Genomic DNA, 26,907 nt, shown 5'->3' on the forward strand with positions numbered 1-26,907 from the left:
ACTATATGTATATGGGATAGCTATTAGTACAGACACTATGTGTATATGGGATAGCTATTAGTACAGACACTATGTGTATATGGGGATAGCTATTAGTACAGACACTATGTGTATATGGGGATAGCTATTAGTACAGACACTATGTGTATATGGGGATCGCTATTAGTACCGACACTATGTGTATATGGGGATCGCTATTAGTACAGACACTATGTGTATATGGGGATCGCTATTAGTACAGGCACTATGTGTATATGGGTATAGCTATTAGTACAGACACTATGTGTATATGGGGATAGCTATTAGTACAGACACTATGTGTATATGGAGATAGCTATTAGTACAGACACTGTGTATATGGGGATAGCTATTAGTACAGACACTATGTGTATATGGGGAGAGCTATTAGTACAGACACTATGTGAATATGGAGATAGCTATTAGTACAGACACTATGTGTATATGGGGATAGCTATTAGTACAGACACTGTGTATATGGGGATAGTTATTAGTACAGACACTATGTGTATATGGGGATAGCTATTAGTACAGACACTATGTGTATATGGGGATAGCTATTAGTACAGACACTATGTGTATATGGAGATAGCTATTAGTACAGACACTATGTGTATATGGAGATAGCTATTAGTACAGACACTATGTGTATATGGAGATAGCTATTAGTACAGACACTATGTGTATATGGGGATAGCTATTAGTACAGACACTATGTGTATATGGAGATAGCTATTAGTACAGACACTGTGTATATGGGGATAGCTATTAGTACAGACACTATGTGTATATGGGGATCGCTATTAGTACAGACACTATGTGTATATGGGGATCGCTATTAGTACAGACACTATGTGTATATGGGGATAGCTATTAGTACAGACAATATGTGTATATGGGGAGAGCTATTAGTACAGACACTATGTGTATATGGGGATCGCTATTAGTACAGACACTATGTGTATATGGAGATAGCTATTAGTACAGACACTGTGTATATATGGGGATAGCTATTAGTACAGACACTATATGTATATGGGACAGCTATTAGTACAGACACTATGTGTATATGGGGATAGCTATTAGTACAGACACTATGTGTATATGGAGATAGCTATTAGTACAGGCACTATGTGTATATGGGGATAGCTATTAGTACAGACACTATGTGTATATGGAGATAGCTATTAGTACAGACACTATGTGTATATGGAGATAGCTATTAGTACAGACACTGTGTATATATGGGGATAGCTATTAGTACAGACACTATATGTATATGGGATAGCTATTAGTACAGGCACTATGTGTATATAGGGATAGCTATTAGTACAGACACTATGTGTATATAGGGATAGCTATTAGTACAGACACTATGTGTATATGGAGATAGCTATTAGTACAGACACTATGTGTATATGGGGATAGCTATTAGTACAGACACTATGTGTATATAGGGATAGCTATTAGTACAGGCACTGTGTGTATATGGAGATAGCTATTAGTACAGACACTATGTGTATATGGAGATAGCTATTAGTACAGGCACTATGTGTATATGGAGATAGCTATTAGTACAGACACTATGTGTATATGGAGATAGCTATTAGTACAGGCACTATGTGTATATGGAGATAGCTATTAGTACAGACACTATGTGTATATGGAGATAGCTATTAGTACAGACACTATGTGTATATGGGGATAGCTATTAGTACAGACACTATGTGTATATGGAGATAGCTATTAGTACAGGCACTATGTGTATATGGAGATAGCTATTAGTACAGACACTATGTGTATATGGAGATAGCTATTAGTACAGGCACTATGTGTATATGGAGATAGCTATTAGTACAGACACTATGTGTATATGGAGATAGCTATTAGTACAGACACTATGTGTATATGGGGATAGCTATTAGTACAGACACTATGTGTATATGGGATAGCTATTAGTACAGACACTATGTGTATATGGAAATAGCTATTAGTACAGACACTATGTGTATATGGAGATAGCTATTAGTACAGACACTATGTGTATATGGGGATAGCTATTAGTACAGACACTATGTGTATATGGGATAGCTATTAGTACAGACACTATGTGTATATGGAGATAGCTATTAGTACAGACACTATGTGTATATGGAGATAGCTATTAGTACAGACACTATGTGTATATGGAGATAGCTATTAGTACAGACACTATGTGTATATGGAGATAGCTATTAGTACAGACACTATGTGTATATGGAGATAGCTATTAGTACAGACACTATGTGTATATGGGGATAGCTATTAGTACAGGCACTATGTGTATATGGGGATAGCTATTAGTACAGACACTATGTGTATATGGAGATAGCTATTAGTACAGACACTATGTGTATATGGGGATAGCTATTAGTACAGACACTATGTGTATATGGAGATAGCTATTAGTACAGACACTATGTGTATATGGAGATAGCTATTAGTACAGACACTGTGTATATGGGGATAGCTATTAGTACAGACACTATGTGTATATGGGGATAGCTATTAGTACAGACACTATGTGTATATGGAGATAGCTATTAGTACAGACACTATGTGTATATGGGGATAGCTATTAGTACAGACACTATGTGTATATGGAGATAGCTATTAGTACAGACACTGTGTATATATGGGGATAGCTATTAGTACAGACACTATATGTATATGGGATAGCTATTAGTACAGGCACTATGTGTATATAGGGATAGCTATTAGTACAGACACTATGTGTATATAGGGATAGCTATTAGTACAGACACTATGTGTATATAGGGATAGCTATTAGTACAGACACTATGTGTATATGGGGATAGCTATTAGTACAGACACTATGTGTATATGGGGATAGCTATTAGTACCGACACTATGTGTATATGGGGATCGCTATTAGTACAGACACTAAGTGTATATGGGGATCGCTATTAGTACAGACACTATGTGTATATGGAGATAGCTATTAGTACCGACACTATGTGTATATGGGGATAGCTATTAGTACCGACACTATGTGTATATGGGGATAGCTATTAGTACAGACACTATGTGTATATGGGATAGCTATTAGTACAGACACTATATGTATATGGGATAGCTATTAGTACAGACACTATGTGTATATGGAGATAGCTATTAGTACAGACACTATGTGTATATGGGGATAGCTATTAGTACAGACACTATGTGTATATGGAGATAGCTATTAGTACAGACACTATGTGTATATGGGGATAGCTATTAGTACAGACACTATGTGTATATGGGGATAGCTATTAGTACAGACACTATGTGTATATGGGGATAGCTATTAGTACAGACACTATGTGTATATGGAGATAGCTATTAGTACAGACACTATGTGTATATGGGGATAGCTATTAGTACAGACACTATGTGTATATGGGGATAGCTATTAGTACAGACACTATGTGTATATGGAGATAGCTATTAGTACAGACACTGTGTGTATATAGGGATAGCTATTAGTACAGACACTATGTGTATATGGAGATAGCTATTAGTACAGACACTATGTGTATATGGAGATAGCTATTAGTACAGACACTATGTGTATATGGAGATAGCTATTAGTACAGGCACTATGTGTAAATGGGGATAGCTATTAGTACAGACACTATGTGTATATGGGGATAGCTATTAGTACAGGCACTATATGTATATGGGATAGCTATTAGTACAGACACTATGTGTATATGGGGATAGCTATTAGTACAGACACTATGTGTATATGGAGATAGCTATTAGTACAGACACTATGTGTATATGGAGATAGCTATTAGTACAGACACTGTGTATATATGGGGATAGCTATTAGTACAGACACTATATGTATATGGGATAGCTATTAGTACAGGCACTATGTGTATATAGGGATAGCTATTAGTACAGACACTATATGTATATGGAATAGCTATTAGTACAGACACTATGTGTATATATGGATAGCTATTAGTACAGACACTATGTGTATATAGGGATAGCTATTAGTACAGACACTATGTGTATATGGAGATAGCTATTAGTACAGACACTATGTGTATATGGGGATAGCTATTAGTACCGAGACTATGTGTATATGGGGATCGCTATTAGTACAGACACTATGTGTATATGGAGATAGCTATTAGTACAGACACTATGTGTATATGGGATAGCTATTAGTACAGACACTGTGTATATGGAGATAGCTATTAGTACAGACACTATGTGTATATGGGGATAGCTATTAGTACAGACACTATGTGTATATGGGATAGCTATTAGTACAGACACTATGTGTATATGGAGATAGCTATTAGTACAGACACTATGTGTATATGGAGATAGCTATTAGTACAGACACTATGTGTATATGGAGATAGCTATTAGTACAGACACTATGTGTATATGGAGATAGCTATTAGTACAGACACTATGTGTATATGGGGATCGCTATTAGTACAGACACTATGTGTATATGGGATAGCTATTAGTACAGACACTATGTGTATATGGAGATAGCTATTAGTACAGACACTATGTGTATATGGGATAGCTATTAGTACAGACACTATGTGTATATGAGGATAGCTATTAGTACAGACACTATATGTATATGGGATAGCTATTAGTACAGACACTGTGTGTATATGGGATAGCTATTAGTACAGACACTATATGTATATGGGATAGCTATTAGTACAGACACTATGTGTATATGGGGATAGCTATTAGTACAGACACTATGTGTATATGGAGATAGCTATTAGTACAGACACTGTGTATATATGGGGATAGCTATTAGTACAGACACTATATGTATATGGGATAGCTATTAGTACAGGCACTATGTGTATATAGGGATAGCTATTAGTACAGACACTATGTGTATATAGGGATAGCTATTAGTACAGACACTATGTGTATATAGGGATAGCTATTAGTACAGACACTATGTGTATATGGGGATAGCTATTAGTACAGACACTATGTGTATATGGAGATAGCTATTAGTACAGACACTATGTGTATATGGGGATAGCTATTAGTACCGACACTATGTGTATATGGGGATCGCTATTAGTACAGACACTAAGTGTATATGGGGATCGCTATTAGTACAGACACTATGTGTATATGGGGATAGCTATTAGTACAGACACTATGTGTATATGGGGATAGCTATTAGTACAGACACTATGTGTATATGGAGATAGCTATTAGTACAGACACTATGTGTATATGGAGATAGCTATTAGTACAGACACTGTGTGTATATGGAGATAGCTATTAGTACAGACACTGTGTGTATATGGGATAGCTATTAGTACAGACACTATATGTATATGGGATAGCTATTAGTACAGACACTATGTGTATATGGAGATAGCTATTAGTACAGACACTATGTGTATATGGGATAGCTATTAGTACAGACACTATGTGTATATAGGGATAGCTATTAGTACAGACACTATGTGTATATGGGGATAGCTATTAGTACAGACACTATGTGTATATGGAGATAGCTATTAGTACAGACACTATGTGTATATGGGGATAGCTATTAGTACAGACACTATGTGTATATGGAGATAGCTATTAGTACAGACACTATGTGTATATGGGGATAGCTATTAGTACAGACACTGTGTGTATATGGAGATAGCTATTAGTACAGACACTATGTGTATATGGGATAGCTATTAGTACAGACACTATGTGTATATGGGGATAGCTATTAGTACAGACACTATGTGTATATGGGATAACTATTAGTACATACACTATGTGTATATGGAGATAGCTATTAGTACAGGCACTATGTGTATATGGGATAGCTATTAGTACAGACACTATGTGTATATGGAGATAGCTATTAGTACAGACACTATGTGTATATGGAGATAGCTATTAGTACAGACACTGTGTGTATATGGAGATAGCTATTAGTACAGACACTGTGTGTATATGGGATAGCTATTAGTACAGACACTATATGTATATGGGATAGCTATTAGTACAGACACTATGTGTATATGGAGATAGCTATTAGTACAGACACTATGTGTATATGGGATAGCTATTAGTACAGACACTATGTGTATATAGGGATAGCTATTAGTACAGACACTATGTGTATATGGGGATAGCTATTAGTACAGACACTATGTGTATATGGAGATAGCTATTAGTACAGACACTATGTGTATATGGGGATAGCTATTAGTACAGACACTATGTGTATATGGAGATAGCTATTAGTACAGACACTATGTGTATATGGGGATAGCTATTAGTACAGACACTGTGTGTATATGGAGATAGCTATTAGTACAGACACTATGTGTATATGGGGATAGCTATTAGTACAGACACTATGTGTATATGGGATAGCTATTAGTACAGACACTATGTGTATATGGGGATAGCTATTAGTACAGACACTATGTGTATATGGGATAACTATTAGTACATACACTATGTGTATATGGAGATAGCTATTAGTACAGGCACTATGTGTATATGGGATAGCTATTAGTACAGACACTATGTGTATATAGGGATAGCTATTAGTACAGACACTATGTGTATATGGAGATAGCTATTAGTACAGACACTATGTGTATATGGAGATAGCTATTAGTACAGACACTATGTGTATATGGAGATAGCTATTAGTACAGACACTGTGTATATATGGGGATAGCTATTAGTACAGACACTATATGTATATGGGATAGCTATTAGTACAGACACTATGTGTATATAGGGATAGCTATTAGTACAGACACTATGTGTATATGGAGATAGCTATTAGTACAGACACTGTGTATATATGGGGATAGCTATTAGTACAGACACTATGTGTATATAGGGATAGCTATTAGTACAGACACTATGTGTATATGGAGATAGCTATTAGTACAGACACTATGTGTATATGGGGATAGCTATTAGTACAGGCACTATGTGTATATGGAGATAGCTATTAGTACAGACACTATGTGTATATGGAGATAGCAATTAGTACAGACACTATGTGTATATGGGGATAGCTATTAGTACAGACACTATGTGTATATAGGGATAGCTATTAGTACAGACACTATGTGTATATGGGGATAGCTATTAGTACAGACACTATGTGTATATGGAGATAGCTATTAGTACAGACACTATGTGTATATGGGGATAGCTATTAGTACAGACACTATGTGTATATGGAGATAGCTATTAGTACAGACACTATGTGTATATGGGGATAGCTATTAGTACAGACACTGTGTGTATATAGGGATAGCTATTAGTACAGACACTATGTGTATAAGGAGATAGCTATTAGTACAGACACTGTGTATATGGGGATAGCTATTAGTACAGGCACTATATGTATATGGGATAGCTATTAGTACAGACACTATGTGTATATGGGGATAGCTATTAGTACAGACACTATGTGTATATGGAGATAGCTATTAGTACAGACACTGTGTATATGGGGATAGCTATTAGTACAGGCACTATATGTATATGGGATAGCTATTAGTACAGGCACTATGTGTATATAGGGATAGCTATTAGTACAGACACTATGTGTATATAGGGATAGCTATTAGTACAGACACTATGTGTATATGGGGATAGCTATTAGTACAGACACTATGTGTATATGGAGATAGCTATTAGTACAGACACTGTGTATATGGGGATAGCTATTAGTACAGGCACTATATGTATATGGGATAGCTATTAGTACAGGCACTATGTGTATATAGGGATAGCTATTAGTACAGACACTATGTGTATATAGGGATAGCTATTAGTACAGACACTATGTGTATATGGGGATAGCTATTAGTACAGACACTATGTGTATATGGAATAGCTATTAGTACAGACACTATGTGTATATATGGATAGCTATTAGTACAGACACTATGTGTATATAGGGATAGCTATTAGTACAGACACTATATGTATATGGAATAGCTATTAGTACAGACACTATGTGTATATGGGGATAGCTATTAGTACAGACACTATGTGTATATGGGGATAGCTATTAGTACCGAGACTATGTGTATATGGGGATCGCTATTAGTACAGACACTATGTGTATATGGGATAGCTATTAGTACAGGCACTATGTGTATATAGGGATAGCTATTAGTACAGACACTATATGTATATGGAATAGCTATTAGTACAGACACTATGTGTATATGGGGATAGCTATTAGTACAGACACTATGTGTATATGGAATAGCTATTAGTACAGACACTATGTGTATATATGGATAGCTATTAGTACAGACACTATGTGTATATAGGGATAGCTATTAGTACAGACACTATATGTATATGGAATAGCTATTAGTACAGACACTATGTGTATATGGGGATCGCTATTAGTACAGACACTATGTGTATATGGAGATAGCTATTAGTACAGACACTATGTGTATATGGGATAGCTATTAGTACAGACACTGTGTATATGGAGATAGCTATTAGTACAGACACTATGTGTATATGGAGATAGCTATTAGTACAGACACTATGTGTATATGGAGATAGCTATTAGTACAGACACTATGTGTATATGGAGATAGCTATTAGTACAGACACTATGTGTATATGGGGATAGCTATTAGTACAGACACTATGTGTATATAGGGATAGCTATTAGTACAGACACTATGTGTATATGGAGATAGCTATTAGTACAGACATTATGTGTATATGGGGATAGCTATTAGTACAGACACTATGTGTATATGGGGATAGCTATTAGTACAGACACTATGTGTATATGGAGATAGCTATTAGTACAGACACTATGTGTATATGGAGATAGCTATTAGTACAGACACTATGTGTATATGGAGATAGCTATTAGTACAGACACTATGTGTATATGGGGATAGCTATTAGTACAGACACTATGTGTATATAGGGATAGCTATTAGTACAGACACTGTGTATATGGGGATAGCTATTAGTACAGACATTATGTGTATATGGGGATAGCTATTAGTACAGACACTATGTGTATATGGGGATAGCTATTAGTACAGACACTATGTGTATATGGAGATAGCTATTAGTACAGACACTATGTGTATATGGAGATAGCTATTAGTACAGACACTATGTGTATATGGAGATAGCTATTAGTACAGACACTATGTGTATATGGGGATAGCTATTAGTACAGACACTATGTGTATATAGGGATAGCTATTAGTACAGACACTGTGTATATGGGGATAGCTATTAGTACAGACACTGTGTGTATATAGGGATAGCTATTAGTACAGACACTATGTGTATATGGAGATAGCTATTAGTACAGACACTATGTGTATATGGAGATAGCTATTAGTACAGACACTATGTGTATATGGAGATAGCTATTAGTACAGGCACTATGTGTATATGGGGATAGCTATTAGTACAGACACTATGTGTATATGGAGATAGCTATTAGTACAGACACTATATGTATATGGGATAGCTATTAGTACAGGCACTATGTGTATATAGGGATAGCTATTAGTACAGACACTATGTGTATATGGAGATAGCTATTAGTACAGACACTATGTGTATATAGGGATAGCTATTAGTACAGACACTATGTGTATATGGGGATAGCTATTAGTACAGACACTATGTGTATATGGAGATAGCTATTAGTACAGACACTGTGTATATATGGGGATAGCTATTAGTACAGACACTATATGTATATGGGATAGCTATTAGTACAGGCACTATGTGTATATAGGGATAGCTATTAGTACAGACACTATGTGTATATGGGGATAGCTATTAGTACAGACACTATGTGTATATGGGGATAGCTATTAGTACAGACACTATGTGTATATGGGGATAGCTATTAGTACCGACACTATGTGTATATGGGGATCGCTATTAGTACAGACACTATGTGTATATGGGGATCGCTATTAGTACAGGCACTATGTGTATATGGGTATAGCTATTAGTACAGACACTATGTGTATATGGGATAGCTATTAGTACAGACACTATGTGTATATGGGGATAGCTATTAGTACAGACACTATGTGTATATGGAGATAGCTATTAGTACAGACACTGTGTATATGGGGATAGCTATTAGTACAGACACTATGTGTATATGGGGATAGCTATTAGTACAGACACTATGTGTATATGGAGATAGCTATTAGTACAGACACTATGTGTATATGGGGATAGCTATTAGTACAGACACTATGTGTATATGGAGATAGCTATTAGTACAGACACTATATGTATATGGAGATAGCTATTAGTACAGACACTATGTGTATATGGGGATAGCTATTAGTACAGACACTGTGTATATGGGGATAGTTATTAGTACAGACACTATGTGTATATGGGGATCGCTATTAGTACAGACACTATGTGTATATGGAGATAGCTATTAGTACAGACACTATGTGTATATGGAGATAGCTATTAGTACAGACACTGTGTATATGGGGATAGCTATTAGTACAGACACTATGTGTATATAGGGATAGCTATTAGTACAGACAATATGTGTATATGGAGATAGCTATTAGTACAGACAATATGTGTATATGGGGATCGCTATTAGTACAGACACTATGTGTATATGGGGATAGCTATTAGTACAGGCACTATGTGTATATGGAGATAGCTATTAGTACAGACACTATGTGTATATGGGGATAGCTATTAGTACAGGCACTTTGTATATGGGGATAGCTATTAGTACAGACACTATGTGTATATGGAGATAGCTATTAGTACAGACACTATGTGTATATGGAGATAGCTATTAGTACAGACACTATGTGTATATGGAGATAGCTATTAGTACAGACACTATGTGTATATGGGGATAGCTATTAGTACAGACACTATGTGTATATGGAGATAGCTATTAGTACAGACACTATGTGTATATAGGGATAGCTATTAGTACAGGCACTATGTGTATATGGAGATAGCTATTAGTACAGACACTATGTGTATATGGGGATAGCTATTAGTACAGGCACTATGTGTATATGGAGATAGCTATTAGTACAGACACTATGTGTATATGGGCATAGCTATTAGTACAGACACTATGTGTATATGGAGATAGCTATTAGTACAGACACTATGTGTATATGGGGATAGCTATTAGTACAGGCACTATGTGTATATGGGGATAGCTATTAGTACAGGCACTGTGTATATGGGGATAGCTATTAGTACAGACACTATGTGTATATGGAGATAGCTATTAGTACAGACACTATGTGTATATGGAGATAGCTATTAGTACAGACACTATGTGTATATGGAGATAGCTATTAGTACAGACACTATGTGTATATGGGGATAGCTATTAGTACAGACACTATGTGTATATGGGGATAGCTATTAGTACAGACACTATGTGTATATGGGGATAGCTATTAGTACAGGCACTGTGTATATGGGGATAGCTATTAGTACAGACACTATGTGTATATGGGATAGCTATTAGTACAGACACTGTGTGTATATGGAGATAGCTATTAGTACAGACACTATGTGTATATGGAGATAGCTATTAGTACAGACACTGTGTATATGGGGATAGCTATTAGTACAGACACTATGTGTATATGGAGATAGCTATTAGTACAGACACTATGTGTATATGGAGATAGCTATTAGTACAGACACTATGTGTATATAGGCATAGCTATTAGTACAGACACTGTGTATATGGAGATAGCTATTAGTACAGACACTATGTGTATATGGAGATAGCTATTAGTACAGACACTATGTGTATATAGGCATAGCTATTAGTACAGACACTGTGTATATGGGGAGAGCTATAAGGGTCTCAGTGATTAGCCCCACAGGTTATATGTAGGGACATTCACAAATGAGGAAAATGGTGAGGAATTTAGTGTGGAATTTCAACACTGAAAAAAAAGCCGCCCATTAATTTCAATGGGTTCTTTTTTCTTATAGCAATGGGAGAAACAGGGAAACAGGAATAGGAAATATTGTTCAAGGAAAAAAAAAATCCTGAACAAAGACCAAAATGGAGACCCTTGGATTGAACAGTTGGTCGTGGGCATGAAGCCTTAGAAAGATATATCTGGAAACTGTAGAATCGCCTCTACACCTAATTTTTTGGGGCCAAGGATTCCATGCCCTGGCTCACCATCCTGTTCACCCCACTTTCACAAAAAGCGGTAGGCGGAGCACAGAAAGAGGGAAGTGGTGCAAAAAAGGGCTGAACACTAGAGATGAGCGAACAGTGTTCTATCGAACACATGTTCGATCGGATATCAGGGTGTTCGCCATGTTCGAATCGAATCGAACACCACGTGGTAAAGTGCGCCAAAATTCGATTCCCCTCCCACCTTCCCTGGCGCCTTTTTTGCACCAATAACAGCGCAGGGGAGGTGGCACAGGAACTACGACACTGGGGGCATTGAAAAAAATTGGAAAAAGTCATTGGCTGCCGAAATCAGGTGACCTCCATTTTAGACGAATAGTGGATTTCAAATCCGGGTCATATGAGAATGTGAACTTTGTGACTATGAGACAGGGATAGCTGTACAGGCAGGGATAGCTAGGGATAACCTTTATTTAGGGGGGAATGTTATTAAAAATAACTTTTTGGGGCTCTATCGGGTGTGTAATTGTGATTTTTGTGAGATAAACTTTTTCCCATAGGGATGCATTGGCCAGCGCTGATTGGCCGAATTCCGTACTCTGGCCAATCAGTGCTGGCCAATGCATTCTATTAGCTTGATGAAGCAGAGTGTGCACAAGGGTTCAAGCGCACCCTCGGCTCTGATGTAGCAGAGCCGAGGCTGCACAAGGGTTCAAGCGCACCCTCGGCTCTGATGTAGGAGAGCCGAGGGTGCACTTGAACCCTTGTGCACCCTCGGCTCTGCTACATCAGAGCCGAGGGTGCGCTTGAACCCTTGTGCACACTCTGCTTCATCAAGCTAATAGAATGCATTGGCCAGCGCTGATTGGCCAATGTATTCTATTAGTCTGATGAAGTAGAGCTGAATGTGTGTGCTAAGCACACACATTCAGCTCTACTTCATCGGGCTAATAGAATGCATTGGCCAGCGCTGATTGGCCAGAGTACGGAACTCGACCAATCAGCGCTGGCTCTGCTGGAGGAGGCGGAGTCTAAGATCGCTCCACACCAGTCTCCATTCAGGTCCGACCTTAGACTCCGCCTCCTCCAGCAGAGCCAGCGCTGATTGGCCGAATTCCGTACTCTGGCCAATCAGCACTGGCTAATGCATTGTATTGGCGTGATGAAGCAGTGCTGAATGTGTGTGCTTAGCACACACATTCAGCTCTACTTCATCAGGCTAATAGAATACATTGGCCAATCAGCGCTGGCCAATGCATTCTATTAGCGTGAACTGAGTTTGCACAGGGGTTCTAGTGCACCCTCGGCTCTGCTACATCAGATTGCTACATCTGATGTAGCAGTGCCGAGTGTGCATCAGATGTGTAGTTGAGCAAAACTGACTCAGCACTGCTAAGTCTCTGCATTCGCATAGGAATGCATTGGCCAGCCTTCGGCCAATCAGCGCTGGCTCTGCCGGAGGAGGCGGAGTCTAAGGTCGGACCTGAATGGAGACTGGTGTGGAGCGATCTTAGACTCCGCCTCCTCCAGCAGAGCCAGCGCTGATTGGTCGAGTTCCGTACTCTGGCCAATCAGCACTGGCCAATGCATTTCTATGGGGAAAAGTTAGCTTGCGAAAATCGCAAACTGACAGGGATTTCCATGAAATAAAGTGACTTTTATGCCCCCAGACATGCTTCCCCTGCTGTCCCAGTGTCATTCCAGGGTGTTGGTATCTATTTCCTGGGGTGTCATAGTGGACTTGGTGACCCTCCAGACACGAATTTGGGTTTCCCCCTTAACGAGTTTATGTTCCCCATAGACTATAATGGGGTTCGAAACCCATTCGAACACTCGAACAGTGAGCGGCTGTTCGAATCGAATTTCGAACCTCGAACATTTTAGTGTTCGCTCATCTCTACTGAACACTAAAGATGTATCACAGCTATTCCCATATACACCATAAAACTAGTGAATTCCCCCACTGCTTCTCCCCTCTCACAGCATGCAGTCTCACAGACACTAAGAATAGAAGCTGCAGCCGCACACCCCCACTCCCCCTCTTCTTCTATGTATTTTCACACTATATTTTATTCTATTTCAGACGATCCCACTGAATGTAGCAGTTGCTGGAATATTGGCCAGACGGAGTGTTGTCCAACCAAATCAGTAAAATGTCCTAGTGGTGTATGCATGACAGTTTCGGAACACTGTATACTAAGTACGTACCTTTTATGTACCTTGTTAACTAAACAATAACAATGAAAGTGACTCAGGTCTCACCTCTTAATGGCTGCTCCAAAATCAGATCAGGACTAAGCGCGGGCTTCTCATTTCAATCAACTTTTTTAGGAGTAAATATACAGCGAGAGCCCACGTGTCCATCACACAGGTATGAATAAGGCCTTATAGGAGGTTTAAGAGGTGGGTTCATCAGAGTCAGGGGGCTTACAATTCCTCCAGTGGGGATGGGCTCTCTCTACAGCCTTGTCAGAAAACTTTCAAGAAAAGGAGAAGGTAAAATAACAAATAACATTGCATTTTCCAAAACTCTGCATTCTCTGCACAGTCCGGGGTCTCTTCCACCGAGGCTACTGATTGAGCTTGGCAGTCACGTGATCACTGAGGCCAGTCAGCTGACCGCTGCACCCAATCTGCAGCCATAGGAAGGGACCCGGGGATGTTACAGGTAGAGACCTCACTGGGTCCCTTCCTGTGGCCGCCGAGGTGGCTATTTGACCTCAGTGGTCACGTGCAACAGGGACTTATGCTGGAAGACAGTGGAGCTACATGACCGGACCGCGCTGGGAGGCACCGGAGCAGGTGAGTATGTTTTATAGCTTTGACAACCTTTTTAAGACAGAGACACCACATTGTAGAAGCGCAGCCTTTTTTGCTGTGTTTTTTGAGCCAAAGTCAGGACTGGATTTAACAGAAGGAAAACATCTAGGAGCCTCCTTTATATTTTCCATTCTCTTTGTAGCCATTCTTGGCTTTGGCTATAAAAAAGACACATGCTCATGCAACGTGGTGCCTAAGCGTAAGATCGGGGCCTCACGGACTGGAAATGCCACAATTTGCCCGTGGTGGAAACACCGAGGGAAAAATCGTGGCATTTTACAGTAAGGGCAAAGAGGATTGGATTCTAATGAATGCCATGCCCACTGTGCGGTAAAAACCGTGGTGCCGACATACCATGGTTTCCAAAACCAAAGACGTTATGGACATCACAGAATGTCAATTATACCTATAGAAACACCGGAGGTTTCCCCATAGGTATCATTATAACAGAAAGTCCGCGGAGGAAAACTCCATGAACTGTTTGTCTAAAGAGCTGTGGGACGTCCAGTGTAGCCTTAGCCTAAGGGTAAGTTCACACTGAGTTTTTTGGTCAGGATATTGAGGCCGTATTCGCCTCAAAATCCTGACCAAAAACACGGCTCCCATTGAAATCAATGGGAGCCACTTAGTTCTTTTTTCCAAGAGCTGTTTGTTCTGGCTCCCGGAGAAAGAAGCGAGGTGCTTATTCTTCATGCCTCGCAACATCCGCCTGAAGACACTCCCTCCCGACTAGGCTCATTCATTGGGCCTAATCCAGAACAGAGTGCGGATGTCCCCCCTCTATCTCTGCCCCCAGATTCATGTCCCTCCATCTCTACAACAAAAGAGATGGAGGGACATGAATCTGGGGGCAGAGATGGAGGGGGGACATGAATCTGGGGGCAGAGATGGGGGACATGAATCTGGGGGCAGAGGTGGAGGGGGGACATGAAACTGGGGGCAGAGATGGAGAGGACATGAATCTGGGGGCAGAGATGGAGGGGGGACATGAATCTGGGGGCAGAGATGGGGGACATGAATCTGGGGGCAGAGATGGAGGGACATGAAACTGGGGGCAGAGATGGAGGGACATGAAACTGGGGGCAGAGATGGAGGGACATGAAACTGGGGGCAGAGATGGAGGGACATGAAACTGGGGGCAGATGAAGGGTGTATATGAAACTGGGGGCAGAGATAGAGGGGAGACATATAATTTACGGGTGACTGTAGCGGGATTATACTGTGTGCGGGCACATGAAAAATTAATGAGAATGGGCGGAGTCAACACAAAAGTGGGTGGTGCTAAATTTACCGCGGCACACTATGCGCGCTGCACATTTTGTCCCTCTTTTGGTTCTTCAAAAGTTGGGAGGTATGGGTACAGGGGGCAATGGAAAGATGTTAGAAGGTGGACGGGGGGGGGGGGGGATTGTTGGGGCATCGGGTGTGCGGCACTGCGGAGAGGAAACTGGGGCAATAATATATAATATATAAGTTTTTAGCTGGAGAACTACAAAGCACACAATACCTCCAATGGTATGTGTGCTTTGTATTAATAATGATGTAGGCTGCTATACTACTAGCATAGCAGCCTGTTTGGGGGTGGGACTTTCACTTTAAAGGAGTATTCACGTTGCGTTTTTGGCCTCCCTTGCCGGGATACGTTGGTAACCAGTCACAATCAGCTCCCCACTTATCCCTACACGGAGAACTGCAGGCCCCCCTTTTTTTAATGGCCAGTTCTCCGTGCAGGGATAAGTTGACAGCTGATTCTGACTGGTTACCAACGTATCCCGGCAAGGGAGGCCAAAAACGCAATGTGAATAAGCCCTGAGGATTTATTAGGAGGGCTCTTATAGATGGTGTTGGCTCTCTATAGGCGCTGTCACACGGAGCAGATTTTACCTGCAAATAGAATCTGATTAAGGGGGAGTTCACACGGAGTTACGTGCCGCGTGATGTGGCATGTAGACGCCGCGGGACCCTTTGCGGGCCGTACAAGCTCCCATTGATTTCAATGGCAGCGGGGATCGTATGCGCCGCGCTAGTTTGCGGCTGTGCATTTATTCAATCAATGGGAGCATGTACGGCCCACAAAGGGTCCCGCGGCGTCTACGTGCCACACAGGGGTGAACCTGCTCCTTTCGCTGCCCGAGGCGAAGTACAGAAAGCCGCCCCCCCCCCCCCCGCTGGGGGAGGGGGTGGAGCGGGGGCGTGGCTTAGCGGAGGGGCTTGGCGACTCAAAGGGGGCGGGGCTTAGCGCCGTTCGCTGGCAGAGAGCAGGCCCAGAGACTGCCTGCTCTCTGCCTGAGTGTGAGGGGAGGCTGCTGGAGGAGCGTTGCTCCAGTGGCCTCCCCAAACCACCGCTCGGTGCTAAGCCAGTCCAGGACAGCTTGTCCTGGACTGGCTTAGGTTAGCAAAAATGCCGCCCTCCCTGAGGCCCTGGCATAGTGCCGCCTGAAGCGCTCGCTTCAGGTCGCCTCATGGGAGGTGCGGAACTGGTGCCACATCACGCGGCACGTAACTCCGTGTGAACTCCCCCCTTAGCCTTGTAATGCTGCTAAATAAAGGGAAATGTAATACAGAATGGGTATGTCGCAAAATAAAGTAGTTTTAAAATGGCGGGGGGGGGGGGCAGACACTTAGGCTGTATGGGCCCCCAAAATTCCTGATGGCGGCCCTGTCTGCTGTCATCTATATATTGGGAGATGTCCGACACGAAGCTCCCTAATACAGGCGGTAACATGAGGTTTGTCTTCAGCCCACCAATGGTAAACTAATGCTGTAACATGTGACTAGATACGGCCCAATAGTCTCAGAGATTGCAGCAAGTACACACCGTAACCTTGGCCCTGAGCTGTAAGGTAATGACCAGGCTTGTTCTTCTTCCAGATGGTCAGCATCATAAAACAATAACTAAAATGTGCGGAGATAAAACGTCTTGTAATGGCTGCTTCTCTGTCACCACGGAACAAGGCTTAACTGTCCGGGTCAGCTCTCAGTGCTCTACGGGAAACCACAGCAACGATGGTCATTGCTACGGAAGTAAGTGCAAATGTACCCAGTGCTACTAAGAGTAAGGGGCTACAATGATCAAATAGCCAACATGACACATAATAGAGCTTCTTATTGGCATTACTATAGGTCGTAATATAAATCTGGAGCACATATGGTATTAGGGGTCAGTAGACCAAACCCTTCAGGTTCAGACTGGCCAAGCAGAGCACCAGAGAGTCCTTCAGGCTACTAATGGGCTACTAATACAACAGAGGCCAATCCCTTGGCATTAGGGTCTATATCAGTGATTCCCAAAGTGGTCCAGGGGGACCCCCAGGAGTCTCAGCCGCGATGTAAATTTCCATCGTTAGATCTAATCTTCACATTTTTTGACGAGTTTTGGGAATATGGTAGAAATGTAGCAACAGGGGGTCCACCAAAACCAGTAAAATGTTGACAGTGGTCAAGGAGAAAAAAAGTTTTGGAACCTCTGGTCTATATTTTGGGGTTAGGTGATGGTGGAACTCCAGGTTAGGTCACTGGTGTTTCCAGTTCAGATATTGGATGGTTGGTTGAGTATAGTCTTTGGCTTGTTACCACCAGTGTAGTGACCCATAAAACCATGTTGCTGGTTACAAGCCACTGGTTATATTTTAAGCAAACATTCGCTAGGTGAACTACAGACAGCGGCCCGGCCCGGGTTGTATCGCTTTGCCCGGTCCTCATTCTTCACACTGCAACTCTTCTTGTTCCAATTGGTTGCTGTCTCTTAGCACAAGCCCATCACAAGTTCCCCAATACATGAAGAAATTAATGATGGGTCCTTGTGTTTTCCTAGTAGACAATCATTTTGCAGCCTCTTTATTCCAGGGCTTTGCATAAATTTTTTCCAGTAATTTTTGGTTGCATGTGAATGGAGTTGTGGAAACCTCTTTCACGTGCATGGGATGTGGATTTTGGTGAGGAATCTGTCCCAAAGCCCGTGCCAGAACCAACTCATGGGAACAAACACTCAGTAGGAACCTGAAGATCTGTTTGGAATGATGAGAATAAGAAAATATCTGATGACTTTGTTTTACAGTCGGCTGTGAATCTCTGGAAAAGAAGAACGGTCATCAGTGCGATGCGTGTTATAGTAACAGCACTATGGATGGATGTATACCGACGGGTAAAGTCATGTGTTCAGGATCTGAGCTGGATTGTGTGACGTTCAGAGGAATAATTCAGGTCTCTGGTAAGTTGTCTGTAGAAATTCCCCATTAATGATCATATACCCCTCCTCCTTATTTTTGCCCCAAATACTCTGTCCTGGAGTCAGAAGGGGCTCAGCACAGAGGGGGAGGGGCAAACATGTCCATGTGGGATGCCAACTTAGGTATGTTGATATCACTATACGGTGACCATGTAGTGATATATATCAGCTCTATCCAAGGCTTTACAGATGATTTAGGTGAATACAGTGCGGTAACATTTTGTGACTAATCCTTCACATCTCCCGTCTCTTCCCTTTGGGCCGCCATGACCACTTCTTCCAGCTGGGACTTGCCTTACTTCGCCACGCACCCGAACCACATTGAAAGTGCTTATTCTCACCTACTTGCGATCCTGATGAACGGAGCTGCCAGCCCTTGCCTGTCCACGCGCAGGAAGTCGGTCTCGGCACAGGTGTCGCGATGTTATGACGTCATTGCACTGTCTGTGCTGGGAAGCCGACGTCTGTCTGCATTCTCATTGTCTTGTAAACCGCAGGTCTCATGCCCAGTTGCAGGAAGCATTTTAACTAGTTATAAGCACAAGATGTCACGACTTACCTTACTAAAATATTTAACCTCTCTCTCTCTTCTGGAATCTTCCCATCCTCCTTCACTATGGGAAGAATATGCAAATCCGCCTTCCATGAGGCTAAAGGGAGCAGCCATTATTGGGTTATTTCACTGGAATCCTGTCTTAAGACAGGCTTGCACATTCCAGTGAGCGCCCTCTATTGGTTTGCAACAATGAGGCAGCAACTGTCTTCCTAATTACATCATCCTGTCTCATCCTCCTTCAAGCATGCTGTTATAACCCCGCTATTGAAGAAACCCTCCCTGGACCCATCCTGTGCTGCTAACTATCGACCCGTCTCTAACCTCCCCTTCATCTCTAAACTCTTGGAACGCCTGGTCTATTCTCGGTTAATCCGCTATCTCTCTGCTAACTCTCTGCTTGACCCCTTACAATCTGGTTTCCGCGCTCTGCACTCTACTGAAACGGCTCTCACAAAAGTCTCCAATGATCTCCTAATGGCTAAATCCAATGGCGACTTCTCTCTTCTTATTTTTCTTGACCAGCTTTTGACACTGTTGACCATCATCTCCTCCTTCCTATGCTCCTCTCAGTCGGCCTCATGGACACTGCGCTCTCCTGGTTCTCCTCTTATCTCTCAGACCGCACTTTCAGTGTATCATTTGCGGGCTCTGTTTCTTCCCCTCTTTCCCTTGCTGTTGGGGTTCCTCAGGGCTCGGTCCTAGGCCCCCTCCTCTTTTCTCTCTACACAGCCCCCATTGGCTTCAGGTACCATGTTTATGCTGATGACACCCAATTATACACATCTTCCCGTGACATCACCCCTGCACTCATACAGAACACCAGTGACTGTCTCTCTGCTGTCTCTAATATCATGTCCTCGCTCTATCTGACACTAAATCTCTCTAAGACTGAACTACTACTGTTTCCACCATCTAATAGATCTGTCCCTGATATATCCATTGCAGTCTCAGGCCTTACTATAACTCCTAGGCAGTAGGCCCGCTGCCTCGGGGTCATGTGTGACGCAGACCTTTCCTTCACCCCTCATATTGAATCACTCGCACGTTCATGTCACCTCCACCTCAAAAACATCTCCAGAATACGCCCTTTCCTCACCAGAGATACACTAAAGACACTTACTGTCTCTCTGATTCATTCTCACCTTGACTACTGTAACTCCTTACTAATCCGTCTTCCCCTCACTAAACTCTCCCCCCTACAATCTATTCTGAATGCAGCGGCCAGGCTCATCTATCAGGCGAGATGCTACAGCGAGGCCTCCGGTCTGTGCCGGTCACTACAGCGAGGCCTCCGGTCTGTGCCAGTCACTACAGCGAGGCCTCCGGTCTGTGCCGGTCTCTACAGCGATGCCTCTGGTCTGTGCCGGTCACTACAGCGAGGCCTCCGGTCTGTGCCAGTCTCTACAGCGATGCCTCCGGTCTGTGCCGGTCACTACAGCGAGGCCTCCGGTCTGTGCCGGTCACTACAGCGAGGCCTCCGGTCTGTGCTGGTCACTACAGCGAGGCCTCCGGTCTGTGCCGGTCACTACAGCGAGGTCTCCGGTCTGTGCCGGTCACTACAGCGAGGCCTCCGGTCTGTGCCGGTCACTACAGCGAGGCCTCCGGTCTGTGCCGGTCACTACAGCGAGGCCTCCGGTCTGTGCCGGTCACTACAGCGAGGCCTCCGGTCTGTGCCGGTCACTACAGCGAGGCCTCCGGTCTGCACAGGTCGCTACTGCGAGGCCTCTGGTCTGTGCCGGTCACTACAGCGAGGCCTCCGGTCTGTGCCGGTCACTACAGCGAGGCCTCCGGTCTGTTCCGGTCACTACAGCGAGGCCTCCGGTCTGTGCCAGTCACTACAGTGAGGCCTCCGGTCTGTGCCAGTCACTACAGCGAGGCCTCCGGTCTGTGCCAGTCGTTACATTGGCTGCCTATTCATTATAGAATAAAATATGAAGTTCTCCCCCTCCCCCACAAGGCTCTCCATAATGCCTCACCTCCCTACATTTCCTCCCTCATCTCTATCGCCCAACCCGTGCTCTCCATTCACTCAATGACCTAACACTTACATCCTCTATTATCAGAACCTCCCCCGCTCGTATACAAGACTTCTCCCGAGCTGCACCACTACTCTGGAATGTTCTACCCCGGACAATCAGATTAGCTGCCAATTTCTACAGCTTCAAACGCAAACTAAAGACACATCTTATCAGACCGGCCGATCACAATTCCTAATGTAACCCCTTCTGTACCGTAACTAAATTCCCTAAAATGACCCCTCTTCTGTCCCCGCCCCCACATTACCCCACATGATATGAGGTCATCTCAGGATAACTTTATCTGTCCAAGCTCCATCCACATGTTACAGGACACGACTGGTGACGGCTCAGACAGTCTTATGTTTGTGTAATGACAGTCACCTCTATTACAAAAGTGTCTGACCCCTGTATAAGCAATACCGCCCCTGCTACCTCTTGTGTCATCCTCTCTACCTCATAGATTGTAAGCTCTTGTGAGCAGGGCCCTCAGTCCCATTGCGTGCAGTGACTATTTCTCTGTAATGTATCTTTCTGTCTGTACTTGAACCCTACAAATTGTACAGCGCTGCGGAATATGTTGGCGCTATAGAAATAACATGTATTATTATTATTACTATTATTATTAATGGCAGCGCCAGGAGAGGGGGAGGGGGGCCGGGGCCCTCGTATTTAAAATAAAAAAAGCTGACGCGGCCCTGCTTTCTATGCTACTTCAAGCAGGTGGTCCTAGCTAGTGACTATGAGATAGTTGTCAATCACTGATAGGACCGCCCCCTTGACTTCTCAGCATAAAAAGAGCGAATGGATTCAATGGATACATGAGATTATACGGAATGTTTCCCCATGAACCTAATATAAGCTACATCAGGGACACCTTTAGGTCCACATCAGGCTGATCACTAAGGGGTTAATGGGGATATTGATACAATTTGTAGATGTTTATTAAGATCTTTAATGGACATATTCTTATGTTTTGTAGATCACACAGTACAACAAGTATCTGTGAAAGGCTGCATCACCAAGGGCGGGTGTGCCTTAGGATTTGGAGCTATGCCGGGAGCTAAAAGCATGAAAGAACTAGAACTTGCCTGTACTGCGGCAGAAAAGGTCCCGATAGAAAAGGAAGACTAAAGGAACCTCCCAGGGTAACCCGTAACCGCAAAGTAACCGCAAGCTGGGCCTGTGTCCTGTCTAGTGACGGATACATGTAATGAGAATTTCTCAGTTAGATTTGCAGCTTAATATGAAATAAATCCAATCACATTAAAACGATGAAGCAAAAAAATATCTCCTGTCTTTTTATCAATTTTCAAAAAGTTGTTAGTTTGGTCTATAACAAAGGATTTCTAGCATGGTAGGGCTGTCCGCCGCTGACAAACCCAACTTGTTGAAAGGATTCCTCAACGAAAGGTTCAGCACAAAGTGTTACAGCGATCCTCATCTGTGGGTAAACCTGGCAGTAAGTGTTCAGATTCCTTGCAGCGACACCACAGGGAAAAATGATTATTACATGTTATCCACTCCACAAATCAATGGGATGTACTGTATGTAGAATACAGGATGGGACAGGTCCTCCAGGATGAGACAGGTCAGGTCCTCCATACTGAGAGACAGGACAGGTCCTCCAGGATGAGAGACAGGACAGGTCCTCCAGGATGAGAGACAGGACAGGTCCTCCAGGCTGAGAGACAGGACAGGTCCTCCAGGCTGAGAGACAGGACAGATCCTCCAGACTGAGAGACAGGACAGATCCTCCAGACTGAGAGACAGGACAGGTCCTCCAGGATGAGAGACAGGACAGGTCCTCCAGGATGAGAGACAGGACAGGTCCTCCAGGATGAGAGACAGGACAGGTCCTCCAGGATGAGAGACAGGACAGGTCCTCCAGGATGAGAGACAGGTCAGGTCCTCCAGGATGAGAGACAGGACAGGTCCTCCAGGATGAGTGACAGGACAGGTCCTCCAGGCTGAGAGACAGGACAGGTCCTCCAGGATGAGAGACAGGACATGTCCTTGGAGCTGAGAGACAGGACAGGTTCTCCAGACTGAGAGACAGGACAGGTCCTCCAGGCTGAGAGACAGGACAGGTCCTCCAGGATGAGAGACAGGACATGTCCTTGGAGCTGAGAGACAGGACAGGTTCTCCAGACTGAGAGACAGGACAGGTCCTCCAGGATGAGAGATAGGGCAGGTCCTCCAGACTATGAGGCAGGACAGGTCCTTCAGGCTGAAAGATAGGACAGGTCCTTGGAGCTGAGAGACAGGACAGGTCCTCCAGACTGAAATTATATTATTTATAAGAGATTGACCAATAAATAAGATCTCATGGTATTGTATACATGGAAAGGGAAATAAAAAAAAAAAATATCCAATCCAGCCAACCCCCGACACACGAGAAAAAAAAAGTCAATTATCAGAACAATAAAATATTAGTTACCTCTCCACACCAGGGGGCCATACCTCCGATGGTCACCTGTCCACACCAGGAGGCCATACCTCCGATGGTTACCTCTCCACACCAGGAGGCCATACTGCCAATGGTTACCTCTCCACACCAGGGGGCCATACCTCCGATGGTCACCGCTCCACACCAGGGAGCCATACCTCCAATGGTTACCTCTCCACACCAGGAGGCCATACCTCCGATGGTTACCTCTCCACACCAGGGGGCCATACCTCCGATGGTTACCTCTCCACACCAGGAGGCCATACCTCCGATGGTCACCTGTCCACACCAGGAGGCCATACCTCCGATGGTCACCGCTCCACACCAGGGAGCCATACCTCCAATGGTTACCTCTCCACACCAGGAGGCCATACCTCCGATGGTTACCTCTCCACACCAGGGGGCCATACCTCCGATGGTTACCTCTCCACACCAGGAGGCCATACCTCCGATGGTCACCTGTCCACACCAGGAGGCCATACCTCCGATGGTTACCTCTCCACACCAGGAGGCCATACTGCCAATGGTTACCTCTCCACACCAGGGGGCCATACCTCCGATGGTTACCTCTCCACACCAGGGGGCCATACCTCCAATGGTTACCCCTCCACACCAGGGGGCCATACCACCAATGGTTACCTCTCCACACCAGGGAGCCATACCTCCAATGGTTACCCCTCCACACCAGGGGGCCATACCTCCGATGGTTACCTCTCCACACCAGGGGGCCATACCTCTGATGGTTACCTCTCCACATCAGGGGCCATACCTCCGATGGTTACCTCTCCACACCAGGGGGCCATACCGCCAATGGTTACCTCTCCACACCAGGGGGCCATACCTCCGATGGTTACCTCTCCAAACCAGGGGGCCATACCTCCAATGGTTACCTCTCCACACCAGGGGGCCATACCTCCAATGGTTACCTCTCCACACCAAGGTGCCATACCTCCAATGGTTACCCCTCCACACCAGGGGGCCATACCTCCGATGGTTACCTCTCCACACCAGGAGGCCATACCTCCAATGGTTACCTCTGCACTAGGAGGCCATACCTCTGATGGTTACCTCTCCACACCAGGGGGCCATACCGCCAATGGTTACCTCTCCACACCAGGGGGCCATACCTCCGATGGTTACCTCTCCAAACCAGGGGGCCATACCTCCAATGGTTACCTCTCCACACCAGGGAGCCATACCTCCAATGGTTACCCCTCCACACCAGGGGGCCATACCGCCAATGGTTACCTCTCCACACCAGGGGGCCATACCTCCAATGGTTACCCCTCCACACCAGGGGGCCATACCGCCAATGGTTACCTCTCCACACCAGGGGTCCATACCTCCCGATGGTTACCTCTCCACACCAGGGGGCCATACCTCCGATTGTTACCTCTCCACACCAGGGGGCCATACCTCCGATGGTCACCTGTCCACACCAGGAGGCCATACCTCCGATGGTTACCTCTCCAAACCAGGGGGCCATACCTCCAATGGTTACCTCTCCACACCAGGGGGCCATACCTCCAATGGTTACCTCTCCACACCAAGGTGCCATACCTCCAATGGTTACCCCTCCACACCAGGGGGCCATACCTCCGATGGTTACCTCTCCACACCAGGAGGCCATACCTCCAATGGTTACCTCTGCACTAGGAGGCCATACCTCTGATGGTTACCTCTCCACACCAGGGGGCCATACCGCCAATGGTTACCTCTCCACACCAGGGGGCCATACCTCCGATGGTTACCTCTCCAAACCAGGGGGCCATACCTCCAATGGTTACCTCTCCACACCAGGGAGCCATACCTCCAATGGTTACCCCTCCACACCAGGGGGCCATACCGCCAATGGTTACCTCTCCACACCAGGGGGCCATACCTCCAATGGTTACCCCTCCACACCAGGGGGCCATACCGCCAATGGTTACCTCTCCACACCAGGGGTCCATACCTCCCGATGGTTACCTCTCCACACCAGGGGGCCATACCTCCGATTGTTACCTCTCCACACCAGGGGGCCATACCTCCGATGGTCACCTCTCCACACCAGGGGGCCATACCTCCTATTGTTACCTCTCCACACCAGGGGGCCATACCTCCGATGGTCACCTCTCCACACCAGGGGGCCATACCTCCGATGGTCACCTCTCCACACCAGGAGGCCATACCTCCAATGGTTACCCCTGCACTAGGAGGCCATACCTCCAATGGTTACCCCTGCACTGGGCAAATTATAAGTAACTTCAAGGACCCATAAAAACTTAAAAATATATATTTATTGTCAATAGTGCGAATGATATTGCACAACAATGGCTATAGTGTAGGATTATATGCAAGCTAAAGTAAACACATTCAGTCAAGGAATGGTATAAACAGGTTACACAATGGCTTGGACACATTAGGACATTTTGTACATGTCCGAATCCTGAATAACCATGCCCTATGGGGTTACATAATAAGGCAAGGTCACTGACAATAACAGAGTAAACCACTAGCCTAAGGATTGGAGGCCCAGACGGGCAGGATCCTCTCTACCACGTGTACTAGATCACTCAGCTACGTAGCTATGTATGTATGGTACTTATGTTGGCACCATCCTAT

At 44.0% G+C, this 26,907-nt stretch overlaps 1 protein-coding gene across 1 annotated transcript in view; it reads left to right on the forward strand.

Moving 5' to 3' along the window:
- Positions 1-23,130, forward strand: part of LOC142209906 (uncharacterized) — a 79,538-nt gene extending 56,408 nt beyond the window's left edge. The window contains exons 2-5 of the mRNA XM_075278946.1: positions 14,319-14,435; positions 17,927-18,079; positions 19,113-19,265; positions 22,837-23,130. Of these exons, the coding sequence (XP_075135047.1) occupies positions 14,319-14,435; positions 17,927-18,079; positions 19,113-19,265; positions 22,837-22,988 (575 nt within the window). The 3' untranslated portion in view covers positions 22,989-23,130. The remainder of the gene's footprint in view (positions 1-14,318; positions 14,436-17,926; positions 18,080-19,112; positions 19,266-22,836) is intronic.
- Positions 23,131-26,907: the final 3,777 nt, after the last annotated feature.

This window comes from Leptodactylus fuscus, chromosome 6 (genome assembly GCF_031893055.1).
Source record: "Leptodactylus fuscus isolate aLepFus1 chromosome 6, aLepFus1.hap2, whole genome shotgun sequence".
Lineage (NCBI taxonomy): Eukaryota > Metazoa > Chordata > Amphibia > Anura > Leptodactylidae > Leptodactylus > Leptodactylus fuscus.